At 52.5% G+C, this 20518-nt stretch overlaps 1 protein-coding gene across 1 annotated transcript in view; it reads right to left on the bottom strand.

The window, feature by feature from the left end:
- Window positions 1–327: 327 nt before the first annotated feature.
- Window positions 328–20518, bottom strand: part of DYSF (dysferlin) — a 79785-nt gene continuing 59594 nt past the window's right edge. The window contains exons 52-57 of the mRNA XM_026048862.1: window positions 18167–18308; window positions 10738–10837; window positions 8686–8864; window positions 7712–7821; window positions 7209–7356; window positions 328–1290 (exon numbers count right to left, since the gene is read on the bottom strand). Coding sequence (XP_025904647.1) covers window positions 1252–1290; window positions 7209–7356; window positions 7712–7821; window positions 8686–8864; window positions 10738–10837; window positions 18167–18308 — 718 coding nt within the window. The 3' untranslated portion in view covers window positions 328–1251. The remainder of the gene's footprint in view (window positions 1291–7208; window positions 7357–7711; window positions 7822–8685; window positions 8865–10737; window positions 10838–18166; window positions 18309–20518) is intronic.

Genomic DNA, 20518 nt, shown 5'->3' on the forward strand with positions numbered 1-20518 from the left:
TGGGAAGCGGGCCACCGAATCTGCTAAACCTCGGAAGCAGAGCGGGGTTTTCACAGCTGCGTGTCCTCCAGGATGGAGACCCCATCCTCACCCACGGCAGGGAACCAACCCATGCAGTCTGGCTGCTCCGACAGCACCGAGCAACACGAGTTTTCCTGCTCCAGGCATCACAGCATCCCTATCCAGCAAAGCACTTAAGCTGTTCTTCTAGGAGCGCGCCTAAGTGCTTTGCTGGAGCAGGGCGGGAGCTCACTACATGAGCACGGCTTGTCCCCGGACGGCAGCCCCTGCTCGGGGAGATGCCTCCTTGCAGCAGGAAAATCCTAAGGGTTTCAGGAAAATCCTTAGAAAAAGGCTTAAGCATGTTTGGGAGAACAGGAGAATAAAGACTAATATTGTTAGTTTATGTAATTCTGGGCTTGCACGTAATAGAACGGGCGAGGAGCAAAGCCCCGTGCCCAGTTCTGCTCCGGGGCTGCTCTCGGAGCCGCTCCCTGGCCGGCTCCGCTCTCTCTGCCACCAAAGCGCAGGTTTTAAGGCAGGCTCGTGGGACTGTCGAGGTAAAAGAGCAGCTTAGCCGGACAGCAGCCTCCACAGACCCGGGCCACCCTGCGGGTGAAGGGCGGTGTTGTCCCTCACACCCACCGTGTCCTGCAGGAGCTTCAGTGTCACCATTGCCACCACCAGGTCCCCTGTCCCCGGCTGCCTTTGGGGAGGCAACGCGACAGCACCGGGGTGCGGGCTGCCCAGCACGTTGTGTCTCCGCTTGCTTTTACTATCAACCAGCAAACATGCATTGCAGGGCAGAGGAAAATTGCATGACTGTTGCTTCTCAGAGCAAACAGAAAACGCTCAGGACCACAGAGGCTTTGGCTTTGGCTTTGGCTTTGGCTTGCATCTACTGCTTCAACGGGCAGCCCACAGCTCCTCACGAAGGACTACAACATCTTTATACACTCTGGAAGGGGCCCGTTGCTCCCCGACCCTCTTCCGTTTTGCACGGACACCCAAGGTCTTTAAATGAGAGCAGCTGAGAAAGGAGAGAGACAGAGAGAGGTAAAGAAAGAGGTGCTTCAAGGCAGGCTTTGGTTACGTGCTGCAGGTGGGCTTCTGCATCTGCATCGAGCAAAGTTACGTCTTCGTTTTGGCAGCGGCCAACACTGGGGCTGGAGAAAGGGTGTTCCTGAGCAGGGCGCCCGTGTCCCACATCCCCGGCCGGCACCGGAGCCTCCGGCGGCCGCCAGCGCAGCTTCAGCTGAAGGGCTTCACCAGCTTCATAGCAGCATAGTTCTGCAGGGGAGGCAAAAACAGGGCAAGAAACTGGTTGAGCAGGAGCAGGGAGATGCCAGTATCAAAATGTTTACTGGGCTGGGCCAGCAAGGACAGTGGGAAGCACAAAACACGTGGGGAAACGGCTTGCTTTCCTCCAGCAACAGCTGCCGGGCACACACAGCAGCCTGCAGGCACCACAAGTCCCCTGGGACCTGCATTTCTCCTTCCACCAGTTCCTAAGATCAATTTCCACCGCTTCTCACACGTGAAGAACTTGCCGCCTCCCCATCAGCATCACCTCAGCACCCCATGCCCGCCTCTTCGGAGGCTCTGTCAGTCCTTGGTTGCCTAAACTCTCTTTTCCAGGCCTTGGCTGGCTAAACTCCCTCCCTCTCCCCAAGCCTGGTGGCCTCATCCTGTGTTAGGTCCTTCCCAAAGTGGCCCTGTCCATCTCTGAGCATCCCCCAACACCATGGTGCTCTCTGGAGAGCACTGCTTTGGGTTGGCCAAAAGCCATGCTTGGGATGATACCAACGTGGCCAGCAACGTGTTCCTGCCCCAACGCATCCTGACCAAGCACCGCAGTACGAACCAAGGCTGAAGATCTGCAGGCTCTCTCCAAAGAAGCTACCAAAAACCACCAAGACATGCAAACCTCCTGCTGCAATCTCCTCTCAGCCCTCTCTGTGCACCTCAGCACCTCACCCATCTGCCTCAGCATCAGCCCTTGGCATCCGATTGCTCCTAGCAGGCAAACACGGACTTCCCGGGATCGTGTGCAGGGCTCCGACCAGCCTATCCCGGCTAATGGGGCCGAATCCTGCAAGGAGAGCACTATGGAAAATGAGGTGTCAGGGCATTTTAGCCTGTTATAGGTGCAACCCCCTCCTTGCAACTCCCTCCTTGCAAGGGGAGAAGAAGGCAACACCACGAGAGCAAAAAACGAGCTTTTTTTTCGCTTATCAGGGCCACACGGAAAATAATGCATGGAGATGCCAGTTTAGGTCATGTGCAACGAGCTCTATTTAAAGCAGCTCGGATCACGCACCCGCACCCCAGGCCGAGCAAACGCGGAGCTTCCTTCCAAGCATATTGAATTTAATTGGTACAGGATGTTCTATCACGCCGTCGCTTAAAAAAAAATAAAACAACTTTGGAAACCAAGCCTAATGCTGCTTACGAGCAAGTTCTTTGCAGAAGGGAAAAAATAGGGAGAAAAAAAAAGGATAAAAACAGAAATAAAGTTTGACCAAAGGCATCTTGATAAATTACAACGTGCAGCAGATCACGAGGCCGTTTGCCAACTGAGGATTTCTAATAACGCCATAAATCAAGGAAGCCAAGCTAGGGCAGATTACCAGGAGTCATTAGAAAAGCCTCCAGTGCAATATAACCTTCTAATTAATTACCCATCCATTTGTCTTTCAGTCTCTCCTCCAAAACGGTCCGATTTTTTACGATTTTTGACTGGTTGCGTTCTGGAGGGCAGCGGGTTCTCGGCCCCAGCTATGAATTCGCATTAACGAAGTGCTGAAAGCCAAGCGGGATTATCAATCAGCGCAGCAAGCGCGCTCTAATTAGAATTAATGGCAACGGGAGCAAAGCCGGGCTCGCGGAGCACAAACAGAGCTTTGGAAGGTAGTAAACATCGTCGTGGTGCTGCAAAATAGAGCTGCATCCAGCTGGAAGCCGCCGCGCATTCCTCTCTGGTGGAAGCCACTCAAATCTTTAGGATAATCACTGCTCCGGGGAGATGTCTCCACCACAGTGGTCCCTGCACTTCATAGATTCAGAAGAACTGAGAGGACTTTATGATCTCTCGTTCTGACCTTCTGGCTAGCCCCAGCCTGATGCCGCAGCAGAGGACGAGGCCAAGGAAGCCAGCGAGTGTCTCCACGAGGCCCCTGGACGCGCCACGGACGAGCGCTGCTGCACGGGAACACGTGGTGGAACTGGAGCGTATCTTCTTAGAAAGGCATTCAGTCTCCATACGTGGACGCTTCAGAACCTGATGAATTTACCACAGCCCTTGGCAAGGGGCTGGAACGCTTAATTACCCTCCCCTCTCAAAAATTAGCCTCCTATTTCCACTGGAATGACGGCTCCGACTTTGACTTCCAGCTACTGGATCTTATTATCCTTTCGGCTGTTGTTTAAAGAACCTTCTGATGTCAAGTTAAATATAAGGGCCGTGTAAGGAAATCATATAGGAAATATCCAAGGAATGGCATTCCTGGAGCCCGAGCTTGCACAGACCATAATGACAGCCGCTCTCTGAAGAAAGCTAATGCAAGCTGTCAAGTAACCTGACACTAAGACTAGGTGGAAGAGCCCCAGTACAAACGAAGAACCTCAGAATATCAGATTTTCAACATTCCCCCTTTTCTTTTTGTAAAACTAGACAACTTTCTATGGAAATCTGCAATACCACACGGTTTTCCAACCAAAACCAAAAGGCTTTTCTGTTGGAAATGACCTCTCGGCTGCTAAAACAAGCTGTTCCCTGAACAGTAGAGCTAATGATGACTGATGCCTCGTGGACTTGTGCCTGAATTTCCACCCCTGAAGGCTCCTGAAGAACCTCCTCTTCCTCCTGAAGTGCCAACTGCCTCTTCCCATGGGCACGTCTGTCCTCGCTCTGCAAAGGCTGGTGGAGCTCTGCATGGACAGGCTGGGTCACCAGTGCATGGGGGTTATCAACCAGTTTGGAAGATGCACAGGCAACTCGGTGAGAAACTTGCATGGTTGTCCAAGAAGAATGGGACAAACAGGGTCACCCTGACCACATCCTGGAAATGAGGAAACACACAAGCACATAGCTGCAATTCTTTCCAAATCCCTCCGCTTCCAGCAGGTGCTGGTCACTGAAGTACCTTTAGATGCAGCCTGTTCTGCAAACTGCTTCTGTTTCTTCATGTCAGGAGCAAAACGCTCCCCTGGTTTGTCGAGCATCACTTGATGGCTATCGCAAACGAGGCCAAGACATTGGCTGCTCCATGTTCATGGAGAAGCCCAAGACCAGATGGTGCTGGGAAGTTCTCAGCCCATCCATGGTCATAACGGGCAGGAGCGCACGGCTCTGTGATGGGCTCATACCCTTGACCTGCGACGCCCGCAAGCTGGGACTGTGGCTCGAAGCTCTCAGCGCTACGTGGGGAATAGGAATAGATCCAAATACTCCCATTGCTGTGCCGGGAGCCCGTGCAGATGCCGTGGGGTGGCTTTCAGGGGAGCCTCCTGTCTCGGATGGCAGGGCAGCAGCTGCAGGGGTAGCTGAGGCACCCGCAGGAAGGGTCCTGCCACTGGGCTCCTCCATCCCCATGAGTGGAGGTAGGTGCCTCCTCTTCTCAGCAGGCAGAAGTCTTCCTCCCAAGGGCTCTTCTGGACCGCTTGGGACATGTTTGCCTGGTGCACATGCATCTCGACAGGCTTTCTGGACAGAGCTGGGCTCCTTTCCCCCAGCGGGGCAGCTCAGTCCCCATCTTAAGCACTTCGGGTGGGCTCATTTGGGTGCTGGTGCTCACAGAAGCATTTCCTAAAATCCTCCCTGATCAACCAGTGGCTCAGGGTCTTCCAAAGTGGCTTCGTTCCCATTCCTGCTTTCAGGCCTTGCCTTGTGCTTCGTGCTGCACACAGCCCTTGTCAAGCCCTTGTAGGTCCTGGGGTCCAGCCCAGCTGGTCCTGGGATCCAGATCAGATAGATCACGGTGACTGATCTCCTGAAAAAGGGATGACCAAAAGGGCCCAGCAGGTCCCAGTGGAGCTCACAACAAGCAGAAAGCCCCCAGTGGGATCTCATGGAAACCAAAGCACAAAGAGCGACAGAAGCAGTAAAGCAGGGCCATCACTGCCACGTGCCGTGTCCTCCTGCCATGGACAACGCCAAATCCCAACCCCTCTGTCGGTTGGCAGAGGGATGGCCATGTGTCTTCGTGGCCATCCCTCGTGGTTTCATGGAATCACAGAATGGTTGAAGGTGGAAGGGACCTCTAGAGATGACCCAGTCCAACCCCTGCTCCACAGGGACACCCAGAGCACCCGCTCCATCCAGGCGGGTTTGGGAGATCTGCAGAGCAGGAGCCTCTGCAGCCTCCCTGGGCAGCCTGGGCCAGGGCTCTGCACCCTCACACCAAGGAAGTTCCTCATGTGGAAATGGAACCTCCTGGCACACGAGGCTCCTCGTTCCTCGCCGCGTCTCAGTGTGCTCGTCACGGCGCGCCAGCAGCACCCTCCGTGCCCAGGCCATCCTGCACCCTGCCAGGCTCCATGGAACGGGAGAGCAGCTGAGCCTCCAAGTAGATACAGCCCCAGCGACCTCAAAAATCTGGGGGAAGCTGGCCAAACGCATAAAAACGGGAAAATTCCATGAAACATGGCCTCACTTTTCAGAAATATGACTAAAAGCTGACCCGACCAAAACAAAATTAAATGATACGACATTTAGCTAGGAAACAGGAAAAAGCCCAAGTAATAACGAGTGTAAATCAATATTTATAGTTCAAGAATTTGTGCTTCTCCTAACGCTGTTTTTGTGTGATACCGCTGGCACAGACGCAAAAGCCACTCGCAGCTCCAGGGAAACTCTGAGTTCTGGCTCAGAAAGGTTTGGTGTCTGCTGCTTGACATGAAGGGGAGTCTCCACGAAACGCCTGGAGAACACAGCAGGGAAGACGCGACGGAGCCAAAACCGGCACTCGAACAATTATCTCCTCCTTACTACTGAACACCTAAGGGACTGCTTCTCCATCAGGAGAAGTATTCGAGTCCTGCCCAGGAATACACGGATACAGAGAGAGCAAGAGGCCCGAGCTAACGCCGTGCCGTGTCTCTTGATGGTTGCCAGTCATCTGAAAGCCATTAGGATGGCGAGGAGAAATTCCACACCTCGCTTGCTAGTTGCACATTGCAAACGCACGAAGCCATCTGCGGAAGGCAGCCACGCTCTCTCCTACTGAGCATAAATTACCCCAATGAGCTCTTTTCTTAAAAAAAAAAAAAAATGTATATATATATATATATATATACACAAGGAGCAGAATTTGTTAAGTGCTGGAAAGGGAGAGGTGAGTCATTTTTCTTATCAGTCTGGTAGGAGGGCAAGCAGCGTTCGAAAGCTGGCGTGACTTACTCCGGTGCCACAGGAACAGAGGAGGACACAAAAGCCCATCCCGTGCCAAATGCAAGCCTGGCACTCCGTTCTTTATTTATCGGGGTTTGCCCGTGGAACCGGGCAAGGACAAGCCGCGCTCCTGATGAACGAGGTGGAAAAGCCTCCCCCTTGTCTGGGACCTCGCGCTCTATGTATAAACTGTTCCAAGCCTTGATAATGAGAGCCAGGGCTGCCCAAACGCCTGCAACTCGCCTGCATCTTTAAACTATTACGGACTGCTACTTTTTTATTTCCTTGCCACCGCTCAGTCCTGCAGAATGGCCGGATTTCTAATTAAGCTGTGTTTTTCCTGGGGATTTTCCCACTGACTCCCAACACCTCTGACATCAGTGGCTCAGGTCTTTCTTTGGAAGTGGCTAATTAGCCTTGGCCTCGTTAGAGAGGAGGCGAAGCACAAGCAGCTGGGAGCCTGGTGCTGCTTCTGCAGCAGATGCTCAAACTCTGCTTCTGGTGGTCTGTTCCCCCGGGACCAACGTGGGACTTGGCAGCCACCTGCACGGGACCATCTCTGCCAAGGCAGAGCCAGCCTGAGCATGGACAGAACTGAGGTTGGGCAGCCCCATATGGGCTCAACTTGGTCAGTCAACTTGGGCTCAACTTGGTCAGTCAACTTGGGCTCAACTTGGTCAGTCAACTTGGGCTCAACTTGGTTGGTCAACTTGGACTCAACTCCCCCAGTCAACTTGGGCTCAACTCCCCAACTCAGCTTGGGGGAGTGCCCACTGGGACTGATTCCTTTCCCTCCCCTCTCCCACACCCATCGTACCGGGAAGGCGTAGATGAAGATCCCAAGGAAGAGCAGCACAATGAAGAGCACGATGACCAGGACAGCCACCCACTTGTACCGCCGCCAGAGGATGTACTTCAGCGTCTTGTACGGGGAGGTGAACCACAGGAAGGAGGTCTCCGGGCGTCTGAAGTCAACACAAAGTTGAGGTCACTTCTAAGTCTCCTGGTAGGACCGAGCATCCCAAGGGAGGACCCACCCTGACTGGGACATCCCAGTGTAACGAGTTGGTTGATCACCCTGGAAACTCATAGTCACTGGACATGTGATGTCAGTGGCCTCCTTGGCTGTCCAGGCCAAACCCCCAACCACCTTGGACCATCTCAGCTTCTACAGTTGAACAAAGCACGCAAGAAATGGACCCAAAACTGGAGCAAGACCATAGCAAGCCTTAGTGACCCAGGCTGAGACCCTAGGTTTTAATTTGGTCCTTAATAACCCTGTACTCTGACAATTACTTTTTCCATTTGAGATGCCCTTACTTGGGGTCCTCCAGCTTGGGGTTCATATTCGGCTCATCACGACCCATCCCAGCTGGTCGCTCTTCATGCTCTTGCTCTGCCACAATTTCCAGAGTCATTTCCAATTTACCCTGTAAGATGGGTTAAATAAAACGGGGAGGTAACGAGGAGAAATTCATTTCTGATGCAGAGCATTCATTCAGGAAAGAAAATACTTTAGGTGTAAATCAATCACCACCTAAAGCACTGTGAGGAGGCTAGTAAGGCTGATAGCACTTCAATATCCCTATCCAGTGAAGACCACCATTGGAGACTGGGATTTTCCTCCCATTAAAACAGCTGAAGCTATGCTGGGTTCCCGCACATTATCATTAGCTGAGCTGGTGTCCCTGCTGAACACGTAAGGAATTCAAAGGCCTGGCAGAGGAGCTTATACACTGGAAGGTGGGAGATGAAAATGGATAATAAGCCATTGGTGGTGCTGATTCCCAGCAAACAGAACATCAACATGTATAATTACACAGATCTGCAAGACTGGGGACACCTCTATCCCACGACTGAGATTAATACATGGAGCAATTGGATTTTGTAGCCTCCAGCAAACTGCTCATGAGCTACAAGTTGGGGCTTACAAACCTGCATTAGAATCTGTGTAAACCTGGTATCAAGCAATACTTCTGAGGAAATCATTGCCTAGCCTCGGGCAACTTAGACTCTAAGGTCTCAGGAAGCACGACTACAACATCTGCTTCACTGTTAGTGTCCAACTACAGCTTCATGATGTGTCTAACTCCGGTGCAGAAGCGAAATGCAAAAGCACAAACTTCTCCTGAGACATGTACAGCGCGTGGTGACGAAGCCCAGCTAACCTCCTGCCTGGACCCTGGCTGCCTGCATGGGTCTGGCCCAGTCCCTTCCCTCCCTCAACGCTTTCAGTGAGCTCCCCCCAGCCAGAAATGCATCGAGTTGTTGCCAGCGAGTATGGACGTCCTTACTGCCAGGATCTTCTTCTCATCCTGCTCAGCAACGCAGGGCCACCAACCCTTGACGGTTTTCTGCTCAAAGAGGGACACAAAACGTCCCGAAGACAAGGTCTCGTCCACCAGCTCCAGGGAGCACTTTTCAGCAGTCTTGGCAGGTTTGGGCATCCGATTAAGGTCCATCTGAATGGAGCCTGCAAGGAGGAACGTTACAAGAAAGACACCTTGGCGTAACAGGTCCTTAGAGCAAGGGATATTGCCACGGAGGCTTAGAAACCCTCACCATGGCACCCCAGACCCCAGAGAGCTTGGGCATGCACCCACCCAGCAAGGGAAAGAGTAGATTCAAGTGTGATGTCATTTTCCATGCACAGCACTGGTTTCAGCATCACCACTGCACATGGGAGGACCGAGCTCTGGCCCGAAGGTATCCCACTCTCTTGCTATGGTAGCCATGAAGTCCTTCTAGGAGAGGTTGCTGGACTATCTATCCGGGTCAGTAAGTACTTGGGCTATTCAGGTTGTTCTGGTCAACCTACTCACAAATCCACATACTTATAGCTCATTTGTGAAGCACTTAAATGCTATAGGTGAAAAATGTCCAACAGTCAGGAATGCATTTATATCTCTCCTGGGTGTCTATTTTTCATCACTAAGCAAGCTCTAACAGAACTCTGACGAAAGCCACACTTATCTTTTACCTCCTTTCCTCCTGCCGTTGCCTGTACGCAATTCTAATTTTGGATGGTTTGCACTGAGGTCAACTGGGCAGACTAGGATTTTCAATGACGACCAAGACATTCAGGTGAAACTCGCACTGAAGTCACCCACAGCACAGGCAGTACAACAGCTTTGGCCAAGAGGTTCACCCATCTCCTGACACGCTCTTTTATTGTCCCAGCCAAGGTAGTAGTCTAAATACGAATGATAGCCCACCAGATTAACAGCTTCCTTCTCAAAGAGTGGCCCTCCAGGTAGTGTATTTTCCTAACATTTAGGAAAAATGAGCTTAGCTCTCTACTATTGATTTCCTGAGAGATAACGGACTAGTAAATTGAATTATAGCCTATCTGTAAGGGCTGAGCACATTGCCACCTATCAGCATGGCCAGGAGACTCCAGGTGAAATGTGTAAGCTTGAAGTGTCTCCAATCAATTTGCTCTGCTCCTGCAGTTGGGAAGGGCCAAGAACATGTCCCAGATCTGCTACTAAAGCCCAGCTTAGGGGCAGTAGCTTTTCATAGCACTATGGGTGGATCACATTTGCTAATATACTTATATGATTAGGTTTTCTGTGCCACAGTTTCTGGTATCCAAGGCCAATAACTGAAGAAATCAGTTTTTTGAGGTCCATTGAAGAAAAGTGCTATACAAAAGTCAAGGAGCATTTTCATTTGTAGGATTTTGCAAGGAATTTGATGTTGGCTGCTGTATGGAGGAGAGCAAACAAGAGCTGGTGCTGTGTGGAGGAAGGCACCTTACAGTAGAGACACCACTTTTATAGACCACGAATGGGAACAAAAAGCAGCCAAATGAATCCAAGGTTAAGGCTTTAAAAGGGTCTCGATCACCCACTTGCTTAGTGACATTTCTGACGTTTGAAAATTCTTTAGTGACCAAAACAAAGGCAGAGCAAGATCCAAGCCAAAAAATCCTGATGTTGAAATCTCCAACTTCTGCACAGATCATCTACTGCATGGCACTGTGATGTTTCGTATTAGAGGACATTTTATTCCTTCCTGGCCTAACCCTCGATTGGTGAGGTTGATTAGCTAGGCCAGCCTTGGCAGAAGCAAGCGCTAGATCCAGCTGTGTTTCTATATAAACATCCCGATTAAAGCAAGACAGGACCCTGAGATCTTAAGGTCCCGTCTGAAAGGACACAGCAACCAGCATGGAAATGAGCTGGAGAGGGCTCAAAGGTCAGACGTGCTGCTTCTGGAGGACACTGCACCAAAGGCAGACATATAAAGTGGCTAGAAACAGAGGATATAAAATGGGTTATAAAGAGGATTGTGGCCAATAATTCTCCCCTATTAAGGAGAGCCACAAACATCTCCCCACTCACCCAAGTAGTCATCAAAGGAGAACTTGTCATTGTCCCAGATCTGCAGGATAAGCTGTGGTGGAATCTTATTTTCAGTCTTGTCCAAGCTCCAGAAGTGCTCCTAAAAACACACCAGAAAAATAAATCAGGAAAAAAAGAATCCCATTAGCAAAAGCAGGCAAGAACTTAAATTTCTGTGGCCTCCACCCTCCTGTATCTTGCAGGGAGACGTCCAGGAGGCCTGTGCTGACTTCAGCCTGGAAGCTCTTGGACAAAGGTGCTCGGTGGAAGATGCCCGGTGCTCCTGGCAGTCAGGTAGGTATTGCCTTGTGCCTTCATTTACTTGGTGGCACCGTTTGAGTTCACACGTAAGTTCTCCTTGGGAGTCACAGGACCACGTGCACGTGATTTGCACGATGCCCACGAGCTACTCAGGTACCCTCCATGGTGAAGACAGCACTGAGTGGTGCTTGCCAGCACTGCCAAACTCACCTCACCAGCCAGCCACATGGTTATGCTGGTTGGTAGGACCAGAGCTTTCCAGATGCTCTACTTGCAGACCATCACTTCTCCAAAAGCCAATGGAGAAGAGCTGTTAAATCAGGTTCTTCCAACAAGCAGCCTTTGAATCCCAGTACTGTGACAACGAGCTTGTGGTCCTGCCACCACGATACACGCTGGCTACTCGCCCACCCCGCAGAAGGAGCTATTCATGTGGCTGCAACTCCTAATACTTCCCACGAGGGATCTACCACCACTTTTAACGTGCCAGACGAAGCCTAAAAGTCAGGACCAAGACGTGTTAGGACGTTGAGGGAGAAGGCTGGAGACGCAGAGCCAGCACTTGTTGTTTGTGGCTGCAGGAGCCCGGAGCAGCGAAGGCCGGAGCAGCATCTCCCGAGCAGCGCAGCCGCAGCGAGGGAGCCCATTTAATTAAACCCAGGAAACCTCAGCATTATTCACAACACATACGTAGCACCATAAATTCACTGCGGTGGCTACAAAACTCTGATTCATTCTATCGAGCAATATAAAAAAAACAAGGAACGTGTCGCACTCCATAAGAACATAAATATTCAAGCAGGGAGCCTGTGGGTGGAGGGAGGCACTTCAGTCCCAGGGAAACTGCTCTCACTTTAGGAGATCACCCTACAAGGTTATATTTCAACTTAGGCCCGTTCCCTGCCTTGCTTTGGAAAAATAGACCAGCATTTTTGCAACAGAGCATTTTATTTACACGTTTCAAAATTTTTTTAATCTAGGAAAATAAAATAAGACGCGTGGAAACTTCGATCGCTCCCCCCTGCCTCGCTGAGACGCGTTAAGCTCTGTGTTGACCCAAGCAGGGGGAAGGGTGCCGTTTCCAAGCTAACAACTCCTTTTAAATGAAAACTGCTAAAAGCGGGAAAAACCTACGGCGACTCTTCCTTTCTCATACATCAGCCGGGTCTTGTGCTGCAGGAGGGCTGCTGGGGTGACCAAGGGAGAACCCCTGGAGTTGTCCAACAACCCCAGCGCCTGCTGAGTTGGTGCCAGTCCAGAGGCACCCACAAGCACTGTGCTCAACCCCTCCATCTCCACGCAGGAGATGAAGTCCCACCGCACAAACCACCCGTTGGCCCATTCCAATGCACCATTTCCCACACCCGGAGCATGAGACACTTGAGCAAAACTCAACGCCTGAGCAGCCCCTCTGAGCACAAAGGCACTGATGATGGTAGTGCTGGCCTCCAAGGTGGGTCTCCATGGAAGACCTCATCCCGTAAGTGCCCTGATGGGGACCCATGAGCACCCTAATGGGGAAGCAGAGCAGAGCGAGAGAAACTGCTGCTTGCTGAGCAGCCAAACTGACCTGCTGCAGCAATCCCGTCATCCAGGTGGTCCCCGATGGGGTTGAGCTCTTCAAAGGGAGCAGGAGAGCGCCCGGAGCTTAGCGGGGAGCCAGCAGGAGCTGCAGGTGCCTCAAAGTGACCTCCAAAGCAGCCGGGTCTCTATCCCCCGGAATCCCAGAATCCCGGGATGGTTGAGGTTGGCAGGGATCCCTCGGGATCCCCCAGTGCAGCCCCTGCTCCAGCAGGGACACCCAGAGCACAGGGCACCCAGGCGCATTCCGGCGGGTTTGGGAGATCTCCACAGCCCCCCTGGGCAGCCTGGGCCAGGGCTCTGCACCCTCACAGCGCAGCAGCTCTTCACCTTTGCAGGGCAAGGAAACCAACCGTCTCTGCTGGCCCCGTGTGCACCCGCCGCAGACTCGCTGGGACACCCGTGACACGGGCAGGACGAGCCCCGCGCCGGCCGGCGACGCTGCCCGCCGGAGCCAGCGCCAGCTCCAACGGCCTTGGCCTTCCCCTTGGAAAACCCCTGGGAATGTGGGGTCGGCCGTGGGGCCACGTTCCTCCCGCGCAGCCGGGGACAGCAGGGCCGGGCCGGGAGGCAGCCGGCGAGGCCCCGGCCTCCGCAGCTAAGCCGCGCTGCGAAACCAACCCAGGGCGCAACGACTACTGCCTAGCCCTTCGCAAGGCTATTCCGCCAGGAATTCACGTTTCGGGGGCTGTTTTGCAGAGCAGGCGGAGGAAGGAGAGGGGAGGCCGGCAAATATTCTATGGTCTTGACTAATGCAGCAGGGGAGGCAGAATAAAGGGGGGAAAAGAGCTCGTATCGCTGGGCAAGCGTTGACAGGGCTGCGTTTCTGCTGGGTCGCTTGGGTTTGCCAAGTGCAAGGGCACGTTATCTCGGAGCCCTGCCTGGCACAGGCTTTGCTCCGGGATGCACAAGGTCCTCCCTGCTCCGCCGGCTGCTCTCCCGGCCCCGGGCAGCCGGGAAGAGCCGCTTCTCCCGCGGGAACATCCCGCTGCGCCCGGCCCCGCTCCGAGGTGTCGGGAAAGGGCCCGTCGCGTCGGGGCTCTCATCTGTTCGCAATAAGCAGCCAGCTGAAACCGCTCACGATTCCACTTGGCTTGCACTAGGTGGCCCCTCTGATCTCCGCGCGGTGGCCGGCTCCCCCCTCGCACCCCGGCTCCCGCGGCACTCGCTCTTCCCCGGGGCTTTGGCGTTAGCCTCTTGGGGGCTTCCCGCAAGCCCCAGCGCCAGGTGACGCGTGAGACCCCCTCTCTTTAGCCACCTCACCCGTTATCTGCAAGGCTGGGAAGCTCCAAATCTCTTCCCCTTTGGAGCACGGAGCCAGGGTACGTGCTGGAAGCAGCTGCAGATGAAGCGCCCCATCACCATGGCTGGAGGACACGTCCTGCCTCCGTGCAGCGGGACAGCGGCAATGCAGCGCTCTCCGGCTCCTGCTTTTCGGGTGGAGACTTTGGGGCTTTTCTGGAGGAGTTTTGGGGGCTTTTCCAAGGCCACATGGACATCCCGCTGCCACCCAGGAGCTTCGCGCGCCGGCAGCTCGGCCGCTTGGCGAGCGGCAATGGTCACGCTTTGCTCATCCCTTTTCCATGCATCCCTCGGGAAGCAGAATGCAGGACAGGAGGAGGTGCCCCGGCATCGCTGCTCGGCCTCCTCCTCAAGCCCTCGCACCCCGGATCCTTCCACACGCTTATTTCTCTCTCATTAAAACACAAAAGATACGATTCCTTCATCTGGCTGTGTCTCCTCTGGGAAAAAAAAACACACATTTGGAGCACATTTGGGTTCCAAAATATATTTTGTTGCAATCTACATTTTGGCCAAATGCAGAAAGAAAATGAACTTTTTTTTTCTCATTGTTTTCTGATGTCACTGAATAAATAGGGGCACAGTAAAGGACTACAAAGGAATGAAAATGTTCAATTTAACAAGATGTTACTTGTTTTTAAGAAAAAACACAATGCGATACTGGAGATCTCAAACCAAAACCAACCACGGTTGCACCGAAGCAACAAACCTGCCTTGTTGCACTGGAGCTTTGGGTGCAAACACTACAGTATAAACCTGTGGGACCAGAGGAATCCAGGGCTTGACATGCCCCAGGTTTGGCACCTCGCAGCTCCCGGCATCGCCACCAGGAAGGTGTCCGGACACCCGAACAAACCTGCAGACCAAGGGACTCATGGAAGCAGATGGAGCTGCGAGTCATATAAAGTGCCCTCCAAAAGTCAGCTTTGCTGCTGTATTCAGAGCTCAGCTCAGCACACCTGGGGCCTTCAGCATGAACCGGCACAGCCTTGGTGACGGGGTGAAGATTATTCAACCACGTCTGCACAAGCACTGCTGGTATCTCCCAGCCATTGCAATAGTCCTCACACTATCCTGCACGACCACGTGCAACAGCAACTCAGCTGAAGATGCCCATGTGTCCACCCCATCACCTTCCATGGTACCTGCCTTTCTGGGATGAAGAACTCATCCTCACGGGGCAAGTCCTGGCCATCCAGATGTCCCAGGACACCTGAGGATCAATAGAAATTGGCTACCTATTGAGACATACAATCCAACCTACATTTTGTATGTTCAAGACAAAAAAAAAAAAGTGGGAATTTTATCTGTTGATGGTCCCAAAAGCTCCATCTCAAAGCCAGTTTGCATTTGCACGCAGTAGCTTGCAGTAAGTCTGTTTAACACTCAGATGGGCCCCCTTAGCTGCACGCACAGAGAGAAGGAAAGCTGAGGAATGCAACTGCTCCTCGAAAAAGCATCTCGCCAGAGCTGCCCCAAAGCCTTCCCTCCAAGCAAACACCCCGTGCCCCACTGCAAAGTTTCCTCTCCGAATGCCTCTCTGTCTTTGCAAAACAATCCATTTCGTGTTCTGGCACCCGCACTTCATTTCTTGTTCACAGCCAACCCCAAGGACTAAGGCCAGACCGGGGTGAAGACAGCAGCCGTGCTGCCTGGTCTGGCTGCTGCCAATGACGTGGGGTGACACAGATTTGCCCACTGTGTTCCCATCCGCAGCACTCCATCTCCTGGAAATGCCTTCACGGGCTGGTGTACAACCAACCCAACCAGCCCACGGATCCTCCAACCCAAGCATTTACTTCCAGGCCTGCACAAACACCACTATTTATTAACCTGCATACAGAGGCGACCCTAAAATCCTGTTTTGAATGCAGGTAACATTAGCTCCCCCGTTCAGCATGGAGCCTTTCCCCATCTGAGGATATCCAGAGTTCACATCTGGCTGCTCTGTTGGACCAACGCGGTCCCTGGCACTTGCAGCTGAGCGTTTCCAAACGGATTTCATGCCTCTCCCTGCTCGCCGGTGCCTCCAGGACTCGGCAGCTCAACGCTGCTCTGAGCGGGTGCCCAGTGAAACGGGATCCATGGGGAGCAACGGGAGCACCGTGACCATCTGATAAAGCTCTCTGCAGCGACCAAGACCTGCTGGCCTTAGACCTGGGCATCCAGGTCTTGGACTTTAGTCCAAGCTCGGTAGAGATCGGCTCCTTTCCCCGCTCGCTGGCAGCGGAACATGGTGCTCCATCTGCCAGGAGGAAAGTCAACGTGCAACTTCATGCAGTCGTGCCGGGGAGGCTCCGTCTACCCGTCCGCCCCAGCAACGGGGCTCCCGCACGCCCTGCACATGGACCCTTGCACCAGAGCTTCACCTTCTGTTCGCGGGAAATGGCCTCGATTGCTCAGCGAGAAAGGGAGCACGTAGGAGGAAACACATCCGGGTGCTTGGGAAAGAGCAGTTCTAACACTGGGATGCTGATTTTTTTTGTAGGGATTTTCCTTTTTGAAATTCAGGATGGGAGAAATCCCTATTTGAGAATGAGAAGCAAAAACTTCATAAGTTTCCCTGCAGTGAGAGGATATCTGGAGGGCAAACACGCAGAAGGGACTGACATTTAGAAAAGCAGCCACTTTTCTGAGCTTTTCTAAGCTAAGCTACGCTCACACTTCCAACCTACCTGCTGAACCGCCGCTGCGGGATGTTCCCGGCTCCAGCTTTCCCACCAGGCAGGAGCAACGGGAAGGTGGAAGCCCTGAGCACCCTCGTGATCCCAGAGCGCTGAAGCTCCGGAGCTGAGCCCCCCAAAACGTCCAGCCTCGTGCCATGGGTTAAACGGCCCTGGCCACAGCCGCGCACCCACGGGCAGCGGAGCAGGAGAGCGGAGCCGAACCGGAGCCGCTCTCCCGCGCCGGCCGCCCGGCTGCAGGTGGCTTTTAGCAGCTCCGACTTCGCCATCTGCCCGTTTTGATTTAAATTCCACTTTCCATGGCCTGCGTTTCAAGTTGGGCGCAGGGGCTTTTACAGCAGCAGTAATGAACCTGGAGTTCAAACAGCACATGGCGAGATCAAAAATGGCCAGAGCGGAATGTGTCCCGCAAATACAAAGCCTGGCTTTTCATTCATTATTTTTTCCTTTACGGAGAGGTTTTACAAGCTGTTTATTTTCTGATACAGTGTTGGCAGACATGCGGTCGGAGGAGAATCAATATCAGCACAGTGGGATGTATTTTCTTAAACGGTTTATAGGGGGGTCTTTGCTTTTTCAAAGGGGGATAATTGAATGTAGTACACACTGTACTTTTGATTTGTTTAACATGAAGCGTGAAACGGGCCCCGCTGTGATTCTGCCAGTCAACTTTACGGCCCCGGCGACTCATTGTGAAGCCAGGCCCCGGCGTGGGGATCGTCTGGCTCGAGGGAGCGCCAATTTGTTCGGCATCCCCCTGCCCAAGGGCCGGCTCGTGCTGGGATCTTACTGGTCCCCATGAAACAAGCTGGGATGGGGCTGCCCGGGGAGCCGCGTGGAAGCTGATGGTCCCCGAGCTGGCTCTGGTCACCCTCTACTCAAAGGCTGCAGCGACCAAGGATAGGGGGACAAGGCAGGGCCGGGACCAAAGCCTCGCGGCGGGGTTGGGAGAAGGAACCGGTGCTTTTGGTGCTGCCGCAGAGCAGGACCCAGTCTGGAAAGCAGAGCCTGTCCCTGCTCTCCACGCGGACACACAAACCCGACAGGAGCGCAGTTAATGTCCAGGTGGCTGGAGAAGGAAATTTAAAACCAAGCGAGCAGATGCCCTCCCCCAAAGCGCTCCTTGAGAGCCAGGCAGTTTTCCTTTGTGTTATTCCACGGCTTCATTGCACCTCTCTCCACTTCTTGCCCTCCAGACAACTCCCAGCCCACACTTGTGCATCACACTGCACTGACCTGACTAGGGAAGAGCAGCTGTGAATGGTGGAATGAGGGGACCAAAATCACAGCCCGTTTTCAGCCCCTCAGCCCAGTAATCAGGTCTTTTATCAATCTAAGGACATCTTCCTCCTTTATTAATCCAAGGGTATGTTCCTCCTGAATCCCAAACACATGCCATCTCTGCATCAAAGGCAGGTCCTGTTCCCCTACATGTCCCCTCTGCTGTCCCCCAGAGATGCACACCCGACTGTCTCCATCAGTCCATCAGAGGACAAATCATCAATTTTGGAGTAACCCTGTTGTTGACCAAGTATCTTGGATTCACCTTGGAGTTGCTATGGGAAGGCAGATGCTAGGAATGCCCACGCAGGGACACTCACCTTTTTGGCGATGTAGCACACTTGCTCAGCAGGGAGATAGTCGAAGGGAAAGACAAATCTCCAGTTGAAGTTGCCCTCTCCGCCCATAGACCTGTAGTGCACATCTGTCTTCTGCTTGTTCTCCTCGTGGCCGACCATCCAGCTAGCAAATGGAAATACATTGCATGAAGAACTAGGAACGAACGGAGGGTTTTGGAGCAGTTCGCCCCATTTCACAGAGACTGTGAAGAGGCAATAAAGGGTCTCACTCCCTTGCTAGATGCCTTGGGTCGCTTTCTGTAAGGGTAGCCCAGAGCCCGTAGGAGTCTGAGAGGAAATATGATGGTCCTGCAGGGCTGAGGGATGAACCAGAGGTGAAGAAGAGGATGAACTGCTGGTGAAAGCAGTTCAAGACGTGCTTGAAACTCTTCACCTCTCTCTCCTTTCTCCTAACCTTTTGGGTATATTAAAGACTCACTATAGCACTAAGCTAAGAAGTTGTCACTTCTCCATCCCTAAGAACAGGTTGGCTTCCAGCCTGGGTTCATGAGAGGTCCTCCCCCTGCATCCAGCAAACTAACCTCATAGCTCGCCCCTAAAACCAACCTCCAGATGGAGGCAACCATGCTGGAACAGCAGGACTATTTTCTCCCCTACGCTCTGCTGGGTCCAAAAGCCCAGATAAGCCAAAAGTCCTCAAGGACCAAGCAACTTTTCCCCACGTGGCTCCCTGGCCTGGCCACAGCGATCCCCAGCTGTTCCCTGGTAGAGACCGGCCTTTGCAGCACAGTTCCTGGCCTGGAGGTGAAACTCGCTGTCCACCCAGCGAGCGCAGGGGCACACACAAAACTCTCCATCACAACTGCTTTTTCCAGGGGGGAGTTTTGCAAGTGCTGGGGTTTCATTCAGCCTTCGCTCCCCGTCCAAGATTTTTGGGTCTTCAGCAATCAATGGAACAAAACAGAACAAGAAAACAAATCCATTTGTGTATTCACAGGCCTTCTGGAGGGAAGCCAAAAGATTCAGGGGGCATTTCTAATTAAAACAATCATCTTGTTTAATTGTTTTCCACTTAAATTGAAAATATGGGTTTTTTTTTGTCCAGCTACAGGAATGATTCCCTCTTCTGCAGCGCCCCAGAGGAGCACATGACAGACCCAAATGTCTGGGGGGGACGGAGAAGAGAGGTCTACTCAAGTTCATGCTACAGCAGAGACCTCATGCACATGTGCTACCCACCCGGCGAGGGCTCAGTGGCACTGGGAAGCGTGTGATGAGGTTACGCTAATACTCAGATTGTGGCTGGATTATTGGATTTGCTCTGATTGGATCCGAATGGCAGGCCTGGGTGTTTGTTCCTGCTTTAAAGCTAGGCAGGGCTCCTTAGACGACGCAGTGTGAGCGCCCTCGCCTTGCAGGCAAACCGAAGCATGGATAAAGGATCGGATCTGGCCACTTTGCTGGCACCACGGGGTTTTTTCTTGCAGAATTTGCTGCAGCCTCTTCACTGCATGACAGAAACCATGACAGAAACCAACCCCATTCAACAGAAATCCAACCCATTCAAATCACACCATCCTGGAATTCAAAACACAGCGACAACCATGGTGAATCAACACAAACATCTAGAGAAGACCACCAGAACAGGGCAGATGCACAGAGACACCTTCCCACCACAACACGCCAGCTCCTGACAAACTGCAGGTCTGAGAATTCCTGTAGATAATGTGTGTGTTTTTATGGAGTTTTAATCCATTAATTTGTCCATATTTCTTGAATCCATGCAGCTTAAGGTTTCTGCAGTACCCAAAGGCATAGCTCGGTTCTGACATCCACATTTGTGCAGATTTACCAACGTGGACGTATTCTCCAGCACCTCCTACTGAGCTCAGCATATGTGTAGAGCCTCGGAGAACCAAGACCATCCTTTCACTTAGGGTATTGAAGATCCCAGATAGTTTGGTGTAAATCCCAGTACTGCTGGATGGTTGGAATGGGGCTCTGGAAAGCTCCATCCCACCTGCTTGGAGTGGTTTTGCCTAGTCCTGTCTTGAAAACCTCACGGGACCCCCTGCTGCTCCCAGTGAAATAAAACTTCTTTTACTAGGAATTTGTCTTTGAAAACAATACCAAAATATATCTATGATACTGCTAATGTAGCCCGGACAGAGCTATCCACCCCCAGAACACTTTCAGTTCTTAATGAACACGATTTCCCTACGCTAGCTCTCTTATATCTGCCTATATCACAGGGGATATAGGGAGAATATATGGGAATATAGGATGCTTAGGAGGAGAAAGACTCTTTACGCCCTGAACGTAGCACAATCAAGACCTAATCTTATCCGAGAAATTCTCATGCTGCTGTAAGGC

The sequence above is a fragment of the Nothoprocta perdicaria genome, unplaced genomic scaffold, assembly GCF_003342845.1.
Source record: "Nothoprocta perdicaria isolate Ctin4 unplaced genomic scaffold, notPer1 scaffold_58, whole genome shotgun sequence".
Classification (NCBI taxonomy): domain Eukaryota; kingdom Metazoa; phylum Chordata; class Aves; order Tinamiformes; family Tinamidae; genus Nothoprocta; species Nothoprocta perdicaria.